Genomic DNA, 11,366 nt, shown 5'->3' with positions numbered 1-11,366 from the left:
ACATAAGAAATCAGCAAAAAATATATGACAAACAAAAAAAAGATCCAAGGTCACCATCAATGAAGAGAAATAGGCCCCTGAAATGGACAAGCAAGCAAAAAGCAACAAATAATGGGGGTAGCCCCTTTCAGCCCCTGGATCTAATCTAGCATATAAAGTATATCCACAATTGAGGGCCCATGCTACTACATGTTCATGTAAACTACTGTGTACCTCAAATAATATGGTTACAGCTCTAGTGTGATCCTAATAGTAAAATTTTACAATAACAGCTATTTATATTAAAAAAAAGAATTGTGCTTTGCTTTCCTAATGACTGATCACCATGTAGTGATCAGACATGCCTAGTAGGGGCATCACAAAATGACATCACAAAATATTGCCTATGAAATATGGTCCAGTAATAATTTGATACATAGTACATGTAATTAATTTAAAGCCACTAAAAGTCTGAAACCAGAGCACTGTACTTAAACGTAATTACATGTACATTATTTCAAACTCCAGATTTTGCTTCAAGCAAATCGATTTTCACCCTCAACATTCATTCATGTAAGAAAACAGAAATGATGAAAATTTTATTCTTGACATTATTGTTTGTAAAACTAATATCTTGCACCTCCAATTCTAATCTTGTAATACATTCAATTACTGGGTTTTTTTTTCTCTCTTGATGCAATTGGCAAATCAGTAATAATCGCAATCACGGCACTAGATTGAAAGTAATGTATTTCCTGTTCACAATATTGAGATCATAATTAGTTCACATCCACTAAAGATTTACTCATTGATTAATGTACATACTCAATGTTCATTTCAATTAAATTGCTTCTGACATATCGTAATTATTTTAGTAATATTGAGGCATCCCTTTATAATGAGATTATGATAGTGTAGTGTACATGTACACACATGGATGGATGAAATGTGCTATTAGTGCTTTTAATGGATATAAAATTGCAGCATTTTAGTAGTGACTGTCAGAAGGTTGCTTTCATTCTTAGATTAATTGTTGTTAATGATAGTTTCAAAGATTGTGTTTATTTCCTTTTCAAAAGAATTGGATTGAATCTCAACACTTTATGAAAAATGTCCATGAACTCCAGAAATGAACCAAAAGAAAACATCAATGAATGAATTATTCAAGAAATATATGGAGGGGTGGGGCATGAGTACATGTATCTAGGGGAAAGGGAGTGAGGGGGAGGGGAGGAAATTTGTTGTTGAGTCAACTGTGATAGAGTACATACTGTGTCAGTGTACATATATCATGAAAGTTCACCTACATTATATCTACACTGTACATGTACATGAGGATTTCCAGTCTTCATGTATTTGTGCATGCCATTACATTTCCAATGTGTTTATTAAAAAATACATAGTGAATAGTACATGTATTTGAAAGAAAGGGAAAGATAGATGGAGAGATGGGGCAGAAATAATTGGAAAAAATTGATATTTCATCAGGTTTATGAGCTCAATGCTAAAAGAGCGAAGTTAGAATTTCACATCAAGCATACTGTCTTGTCATTGACAAATGCATATTTACTTTCTAATGCATTTATGAGCCAAACTGCTGTTATGCCTGATTAGAGTTGGCTTTGATCGTTTTGATCCCTGTACCAATATTAAATCAGGACGCTGCAATTTATCACTGTACAGATTCATTTATTTGTACTGTATGCCATTTGTCAGTCCCAGTGACAGATGTGTTATTTCCATCTTTCCCCACCTTCTCTGAGATACATTTGATATATATCCCCATACAAATGCGCTCAATCTGTGGCCCGTTCAGAACACCTGAAAAGATGGGTACAAAATACATTTTTCTCGAAATCATAATACAAATGCATGCTCACCTCCCCCCCCCCTTTTTTTTTTTTTACATACCTGTAACTACTTCAGTGGAACTTAGGCAAAAACTAAAACAAACAAAACCAACAAAAGGTATTTGGATGCATCGCATTTTAAAGAGAAGAACTTGTGTCATGCTTCAAACAGGTATAGACATACTGTATAGGTGCCATCAATACTAAAATCAACCATATGTGTATTCAAGTATGAATTTTAGAGAAGTACATGTAGGTGTTGATAATAAGAAATCAATCAATTTTGAGATAAGTCCTCTCAATAGATATATATTCATTCTTGTTTGAATCAATATTTATAATAAATTCTGTTTGTGTGAATGGGTTTTTTTAAAGTCTGAGATCTGGGTTTCATGTTTACCTTAAGAAATCAGCTGGATAATGCTTCTACATGTACATGTAGGAGTGAGGGGACGCAAGATGAGGAATTGTTCTTTAGAGGGAGATCCATCATATGCATCATTACCATGATGGTGCCATTTTGGATAGATTTCCTTTAATGTCTTTGATTAAACTCAGTACACCCTCACAAGAATATTAAAGGGGGAGTTCACACTGACAAAAAGTTACATTTACAATGTATATCATTCTTGACACCTAAAAGTTGTAGTTTTTACAGTGTAGGGGTAATACATTTTGCAATTAAAAAACATGAAATGTAATAGCACTTTTAATAGTAAAAGAAACAACAGTTTTTCTTTAATAATTTTCTTCTTTTATCTCCGCTTTTCCATTTGTACATTACATGTTGTACTTTTAATAGTAAAAGAAACAACAGTTTTTCTTTAATAATTTTCTTCTTTTATCTCCGCTTTTCCATTTGTACATTACATGTTGTACTCTATATCCTAGATTAATACTACCTTGAATAAAAAAGTTATTAAGTTTATCCTTTGAGACAGTCTTCAAGAGGAAACATTGCTTTATAACATGTGTATTGTGTATGTAAATCTATAATATGAAACCATGCATTCAGACTTCAATTCCGATTGCCTTGAGTTATTTATCCACTAAAATACAAAAGCAACACCAGCTTGGCGTGAAGCATAAGAGGGAAAATAGCTCGGAGGTAATTTATAAGAGGATGCATATTCTTTGAATTTATAAAAGCTGTACTAAAGGTTCTGCATCCAATTTGCAATCCAAGTATAGAATTATATCAATTCGAATATTAGAAAATGGAGATTCAGGATTTCTGTGCGAATATGGATTCTGTGTATAGAGAAACAGGCTTTTAAAGATTAACTCTTTTTTTTTCATTTGCTGGACAAAAATATAATGAGCTATAGAGGTGAACTTAGTATTGGTCACAGTTAGAAAATGTGTGATAATTTTGTTTTTGATTTTATCCTAAAAGTTTTCTCAAAACCAATCTGAGTACTCTTAAGATATTTTTTTAACATTGATAATGGAAAGAATTCTTATGAAGGCTGTTAATATTGATTTTTCTTTGGGTCTTATTTTTGCAAACATAGCTTTGAATATGAAATGTAAATTTTAAATCGACATATTGATACCTATGTTTTTTATATTTAATTCCAGCATATGTTTCCAAGAACCTACAGACTTTAGATGAGAATCACCATGAATATGTAGAGGTGAGTTTCTTAATTTCTTTCTGTCTTCTTCTCTGTCATGAGTTTATTGATAAATTTGATGTCCAAATTATGAAATATGCTTTCATGGATCAAATAATTTGCAATACTTATGATTTTATACGTTTTATGGGCAGTCAAGTCATGAATAGATGAAAAATAAAGCATTTTGATATTTTATGTAATGTAATTATAGTTTTTTTTTACACATAAACTGTAGTTCATGTAGATATTAATAATCTCTTTTAATAAATCTACCAATTGTGCATACATAATCTGTGATTTTTATACATGTAGTAGTGTCTCTGCGATCTTTAGTAGATATTAAAATACTTTAATACAGTTGCCAGAAAAGCCCTTAAGTTTTGTACATGTACTAAAATAAAATCTCTCATTTCTCATTATATCATGTAGAATGATAGGGTTTCTTGGAAGAAAAAAACAGAAACAAATGAACAACAAAGAATGTAAATCTAAAGCAGGAAATTACCCAAGTGATCTCTTCTTGTTTGCTATTTAAAAAAAATAATTTGTTTAATTATAGGGCTGTATCTGAATGTAGTATGTATTTATATTGTGCATTTTGTTTACTGTAAATTCTTTATCAGGCATTAATTCTATTCTTACAGTAATATGAATTATTTTTTCCCTTATTTTTTTTCTCTCTCTCTTCCTGTCTATACTTTGTTTTCCCGATCTCTTCTTATCTGCCTTTGTACCTCTCTCTTCCTCTTTGCTGATTTTTATTGCTTTGCATGCCCCTCTTCTCCCTTCTTTCTTGCTCTCCTGTCCACCTTTTCCTTCTACTCACTCTCTCCCTCTATTACCCACCCCTCCCACTCCCGCTTTCTCTCTTCACCATACAGTTAGAGGATGTCCAGCTTGATAAGAAAACACACATCATTTATAAAGATGGTCAATACGTTCTCAACAAGATTGTTTCACGAGGACAGGTAAGTTAGTCTCCAAAATTAAACCCTCAGGGTGGGATAGTCTAATGTGCAAACCCTTCACTCTAGTCAAGGGTCTGAATGTGCAGCCTATTAATGCCTTGTGTACTGAAGGCCCTCTCGTCCTCAATTGAAACAGCAAGTTTGTATGTGGTAGTCTTCGCATGGAGACCCATTTGATCAAAGTTTCAATAAGGGTCTGTGCCTGCAGACTAGGATGGGGGAGGGGGCGATGCTCGGTATGAAGCAGTATGCCTTGTACATGTACTTCTTGTAACATTTTGTGATTGCATTGTGTGAGATGTCTGCAAACTGAAACAGGTCGTACAATATCTTGTTATGCAGAGCGTGTCCTCATGGCTGGATGTACATGTACATATAGAAGGGGATGATGCCTTTGTACGATATTTTGTCTGAGAATGAATCCCCCTCTGGCTCTGTTTGAGAAGGGTGTAATCTCTTTTTACAGGATCAGATCTTGTTTAAAACTTTATTGGATAATTTTCTTATCCTTCATCAGTGTTTGTCTCGTACAGAGTCAGACTACGTGTCCATGTACTTTGTTCATGAGTAATACCCATATCTATGTGCACAGACAAGTGTGTAGGTTTTGAAATTTTGTCCATTTTAGCCTATGAAAATAGTTGTAATGACCAAATATTCCTGTTATTTTATACATGTACATGTATGTCCATCAGGAACATATACATGTAATGGGTCAGATGCATAAAAAGTAGCAATTGCTTTTGCTAGGCATTTTCTTGGCTTTTGCTTGATTCTGAATGTATAAATATGAGCGAGCAAATGCTTTTGCTAGTAAGCCTAAGCAATTTCTAACTGCCTGGAAGCATTTGCTTGATGATTAAAAAAGCTATTTCTGAAAAGTGTATGCATAGAGCGAAAACGTTGCTTGTGCGTTTTAATAAGCATTTGCTTGGGTTTTTTAAAGCTCCACCAGAGCAGCTTGAGTGTTCGCTAACTCAGGGCGTGCTCGGTCTGTAATCAGGTTTATGCACTGAGAGAGAAACCCAAGGTGTACATAGCCTACATGAACTTTTTTTCTTCCCAGTATTAGTGCAAAACGAATGGAAACTATTTACATTTTAGATTAGAAACAAGTTAAAGGAATAGTTTGACACCTAAGAAAAAAGATGTTACATGTACATAAGAGAAGCGGTATTTTGCACTGCCACACCTCTGATTTAGAGTCCAGCCTTTGTACTGTGGGTCTTATTCGCACCAGCATGAAGTCGCTATTGTTCAAACCGCCAGAAATTGCTTTAAATAGTGAAGGCAAGAAAATGGGTTTTAAGCCAAAGGTTATGCATATGAAATAAAGCAATTGCTATTAAAGACATAATCTTTTGCTTGGCTAGCAATTCCTTGTGCTTGAAGCCATTGCTTTCCAGCAATTGCTACTTTTTATGCATCTGACCGAATACTATGACCACCAATTTTCCTAGAAAACTTACATGTATAACCAAAATCAATAATAACCAGTACCAGTGGATTACCTAAAATGGAATATTTCTGTTTGTCTTTCCACATTGGATGTTAAACAGATTTATACAAAAAGAAAAGATGATATAAGGAATAAATGCATTGAAGGAAATGTCTACAGTGTACATGGAGATGTATTGGTGTTTTGCCCCTCCCCCCAAAAAACCCCAAAACCATTGACCATTTTATCATAACTAATTTTTACAATATGCATCAACAATTGGAGGCATGCCAAATCACACCATTTCTTTTCCTCATTGGATGTTGTTAAACAGATTTAGGCAAGAAATAAGGAATCAATGCATTGAGAGAAATGCCTGCATGTGGGAATAATAAGGGTGTTTTGCAAAAAAAAAAGGAACATTATAGAAACCATTGACCATTTTCATCATAATCATAACTAATTTGTTTTAGTATATGCATCAACAATAGGAGGCATGTCAAATCACACCACTGAATGTGTTTAATTCATATTAAGAATTGCATGTGAGGAAAATCAATACAGATACACTGTATAAACTTTGGCATTTTCTATACACCTAGATATAGCACCTAGATGTAGATTTATCAGGATCAGTCAGAGCAGAAGAAACAGATTTTGTCAAAATTTATAACAAGGATTGTTCGGGCTCCATAGTAAGACATTTGCACTGCTAATAGATTGTCTGTGGTACTAGGAAAGGCTTATCAATCTCAGTGTGGGAAAAGTGGCTATTTTCCTATAATCTCTTCAATTTCTACGTTTGAAAGTGATAGCATGAGATTAGGATTCACAAGAGACCACTTCATGTAAGAGTTCTTTCTTTCCTTTAGAATTACTCTTTCCAAATGGAATCTTTCTTTCCAGAGGATTCTCTTCAAAGCAGGCCTGTTCACACACCCCTTAGAACAGTATTGGTGTAAAAATAAACATCATTTTTACATGATAGTGTGAAATTAATATTGATTGAAAAATATTCATGGAACCAAGAGTATTGCCCTGTATAATATAATTCAAACTAAAAACATTAAAAAAATGATTTCATTAAAGGAAAGGAAAACATACAAAAATATATAAAAGGCATCAATTACAAAAACAGAGAGCTTCACATGAGCAGTTCAAGTTGCTTGAAATCGGGCAGCTTCACATTCGTGCTGCAAGTTGCTAGGACTAGGACAGTTAAAAATCACAGAAAGGTACCCTATTTCGATGTTTATGTTAATAGGTGATGGGTTTTAGATGTTATTCTTCAATCAGCTGATTGTGCACTTATGATAATAATTGTGCCACTCTGACAGATAATTTCTTGATAGCAGCACTGCTGCTGTCTTCAGTGTCCCAGAAAAGCAGGAGGATGTCCCATTGATTTTGTCAGTACTTTGCCTTCAGAATTTGTGAATTTTGGTAAACTTGTTGATGAGAATGATGAGATGATCATTAAAATGTAAATAGCAAAGTATTCAATTCTATGCCCATTAATGAAACTTATTTTCAAATTTTGCCAACTTCATGATGCTTTAACCTATGTTTTATTCAATGAAAAAAGACAAGATAAATGCGAAAATGTCATTATTATTGTCATTTTCATCATCATTGTTATACTTCTAAACAGAAAGAATACACCCATATTACCATTCACTTCACTTGACCAATCCATTCTAGACAGACTTTGTTTCTGTAAATGTGTAAATGTAAATGTGAGGAAGCAAACATCAGATGTTGCATGTATACAGTGTACATGTATAAAACTCTCAGTTTAATATTGTCACTGCATGTTTGTATTTTATTACTTTTGTAAATCTTTTCTTGTATCATTGTTTTTAGCATTGTTTCCTATTCCTCTTCCGGAGTTATTTTTAGCTTTTATCAATATTTTTTATCTCTTACCCTATACAATCCCTCTGTCTTTTTCTATCTAGTCTGATTCATTTCTGCTACAGCTGGTATACATGTACATGTAATTTTAGCATTATGCAGGGTTTTATGCTTTCATATATATATCTCAAATATCTTATTTGCCAAAGTCAAGAAATACATACATGCATACACATACATTATACCATATGTGGGTATTCACAATATTAAAAGATGATGCATTTCCAATCCATCAAAAAGTGCCAAGAGAACCTGTTTTTTTGTAGCCCTTGACCTACTCAGATGATAGGTAGGCATACTGTATGAACATATCATTCTCTAGATCATGTGCCTTATTGAGGAAATGGATGAGGGACCCCGCTGGTATCGATAACAGTTCTTTCATCCACCACCACCACATTTGCACATTGTGTACATCAGCGTACAAGGGAATCTATTTCAAATGTGAGAGAGGCGGAATGCCGTCGGAATGAAAATTCTTGGTACATTCCTGGATATTCGAAGCGCATTCTAAAAATTCTGACTGCATTCTGAGTGCATTCCAGACATTCGGGTCCATTCTTGTGACCGGCCTGAATGTTTTGCTCATGTTCAAACTTTCGAAGTGGAGAAATATCGAACGACATTCGAAGTGCATTCTGACTGTTCTCTGACTGCATTCTAAATATTCTTACGACATTCTAAGAGCATTTGAGGCATTCTGATCGCATTCTAGAGAAAACCAAATCGCATAAAACGCGGCCAGCTGCTGTTGTAACGTCATTTGGCAGTAGAAGTCACCCGGTCATGATATCTTCTGGGTCTTCTCCTCCTTTTTCTTCTGGCGTCCTCCACATCTCTCTCAAGCAGTTCTTGCTGGAGGACAGCAATCTGGAACAAAGTAATTTGGTCCAGGAGGTCCATACTCTGTGGTGGTTATGGGCTAGACTGATGAAAATGCTAGATTCGGAAGCATTTTATAGCCTATCTGGGACCATTCCGGCGGCATTCTTGATAAGTTTGGGACATTCGTGTTGCATTCTAAGTACATTCGAAGTACATTTTAAGTATTTGAGGTGCATTCTATTTGAATTCTTGAAAGTTCGAACCGAACTCGACGACCTTTCTGAATTCAATTGAGGTACCTTCCAACCAGACTTCGGGCAGTACATATACGGGAAGCAATCGAACCGCACTCGTACGGTATTCGAAGTGTATTCTAAATATTCTTGCTGCATTCTAACAGCATTCTTAATATTCTTCCTGTGTTCCGACTGTATTCGAGCTGCATTCGACAGTCAATACACCCGGAATGTGCAAGAATCATTCAAGGCGGGATCGAAGGACGTTCTAAGTATTCAAACGACATTTTTGCAAAAGTAGTGAAAATTTCAAATTCCCTCCCGAATGTGGCACGAATTTTGAAAGTTCTTCATTCCGGCTGGTTCTGCTCGATTCCTGCTGATTCCGAATAAGTGTGACGGGGGTATAAAGAAGAACAGGGCACTGGAATCCAATCCTACATCACTGTCTGAACCCCCCCCCCCCATGGGTTTTGAGGACAAATAGGCAACATAATGGATGCAAGTTTAAAACTTCATGAAGATATCATTGCGACATATCACTGTAAAAAGCCATTTGAGCTGAAGCAATAAGCTTGAACCAACCGTTTCAAAAAGAGCATGAAACTCCAATTGACTCTGACAGCATGAAATAACAAATCCAAACAAATCAAGGGGAAAATATCAAATAAAGACAATCTCTTCCTTCCACGAATGTTTTTTTGGTGTTGCAAAATCACAAATGTAACTTTTTTTTTTTTTTTTTCTCTTTTGGTTTGATTTATACAGGATATGCAAAGAACAGCAGAAACTTTCAGTGAAGACAGGTTAAAAGGCTTCATTTCAGAAGGTAATTCATTTTTGTCTGTCTCTGTTTCTATCTCTCTCTTCTCTTTCTCTGCACATTGGTGTCTGAATATGATTACATAATTCAGTCATACATAGATTTGCATTTGTTGTAATATTCTTGATCAAAACAGTTGGTCTGTGTTGCACATTATGACATATATTTTTTTCTGAATAATTCAGGATTGCAATGTGCTTTGATATAATAATAATTTGTCAAGGTCACCTTTCTAGTATACTGTTGTAATCATAATTGCAAACTTTCAGGCCATACAGGACTTTCTAGAGCTTCATAGATTAAAGCAGTCATTCATATTCTAAAATATTCATGCTTCAGAAAATTCATATCTCAAAAGTGTACCACCATTAAAGAATTCTGCTAGGCATATTTCCTTTATATGTGTCTCAACTTGTTACTCTGGCCTGCACATGTGCTTTATTCAGTGGACCCCTGAGACATGGTGTATAGCAAACCTTAATTACTCCTTACTTTTTAAGATAGTTAATGACTTTAATTTTGTGTAAAATTTTCAGGTATTGAACATTGTTTAAACACAAGGAAAAGATTTTCTTTCATTATTAAGGCAGAAAAAACTCTCAATCTTTGACAATATTAATCTCTTAAATATGCTGAGATTCCCTTCAGAAGACTTTGTCTTTATAAGAGAAACCTCTCAATGGACTGTCTCATAGACAAGATTAGTATACATAAACACCTTTTGATTTTTTTTTCAATGCCACTTGAATCATGCAAGTTATATAAAATTAAAATATTGGAAATGAACATAAAATGCCCTGATTATGAGATCTTACTTTAAAGAATCCAATAGAAATAGAGAATTGACTATTCAGTTTGATAGTTGAAACATTAACAACCATAATTCACATCTGATCCAGTTAAGAATCTCTGCTTCACATTTCATATACTGTACATACCGTATAGTTGTGATGAAGCTGAATTTTAGATTCAGTTTAAGTGGTGTTGTACATTGTATAAAAAAAGTGACAAGAGGAATATTGCTTTATTCCTATGCCGAGATTCAGTTGATATGATTTATTCTCTCTTTTGATCCCTGACATTTACAAAGATCTACATACCTTGATTGAAATATTAATTTTCTTTTGGTTGTACTCGGTGTTTCATTTCTGGGGATATATCAGCTATCAGATATTCTCTACGCAAACAGAGCAGAGAGAGAGTTATGAAATAATGCCATCTTCATCCAAAACGACTAAGGATGATTTTGCTCTTGTTTTACTCTAACTTGATCAATTTTTTTCTGTCAATTTCACTTTGATTTTGTGATGAATTAAATTTAATTTCCTTTAATAGTATTTCTTTTCTTCAGAAGTAGTTCTTTTTGTTTCAATGTATGGGATGAATATGGTCAGATATATACAAATATAGAAGTTATTAAGTTTAGAAATGGGTAAAGGCTTTCATGATATCTTAAAAAAGAACATGTCTAATATGATGAGCAAATTGATTTCTTGGTCATGTCGATGTTAAAGTTGAATCAAGTTAGAAACAGATATGGCATTTATGATCCTTACAATAAATCACCTGTCAAATTTCATGAGCAAATTGATTGTTTCTCTATTTCTATTTCTGTTTTAAATTCTGAAATGGAGATATGTCACATGATATAAAATATATTTATGCCTTCGCTCAGAAGGTGGTCGCCGGGGCCATTATGTTTTCGCTCTGGCCG

At 34.2% G+C, this 11,366-nt stretch overlaps 1 protein-coding gene across 1 annotated transcript in view; it reads left to right on the top strand.

Annotated features, from left to right (window-relative positions):
* Window positions 1-1,421: 1,421 nt before the first annotated feature.
* Window positions 1,422-11,366, top strand: part of LOC129274238 (ciliogenesis-associated TTC17-interacting protein-like) — a 32,678-nt gene continuing 22,733 nt past the window's right edge. Inside the window, exons 1-3 of the mRNA XM_064108141.1 lie at window positions 1,422-3,466; window positions 4,330-4,416; window positions 9,598-9,658. Coding sequence (XP_063964211.1) covers window positions 9,601-9,658 — 58 coding nt within the window. The 5' untranslated portion in view covers window positions 1,422-3,466; window positions 4,330-4,416; window positions 9,598-9,600. The remainder of the gene's footprint in view (window positions 3,467-4,329; window positions 4,417-9,597; window positions 9,659-11,366) is intronic.

Source organism: Lytechinus pictus, chromosome 13 (genome assembly GCF_037042905.1).
Source record: "Lytechinus pictus isolate F3 Inbred chromosome 13, Lp3.0, whole genome shotgun sequence".
Lineage (NCBI taxonomy): Eukaryota > Metazoa > Echinodermata > Echinoidea > Temnopleuroida > Toxopneustidae > Lytechinus > Lytechinus pictus.
The sequence above is the reverse complement of the archived record's forward strand: the minus strand, read 5'-3'. Positions and strand labels throughout refer to the sequence as shown.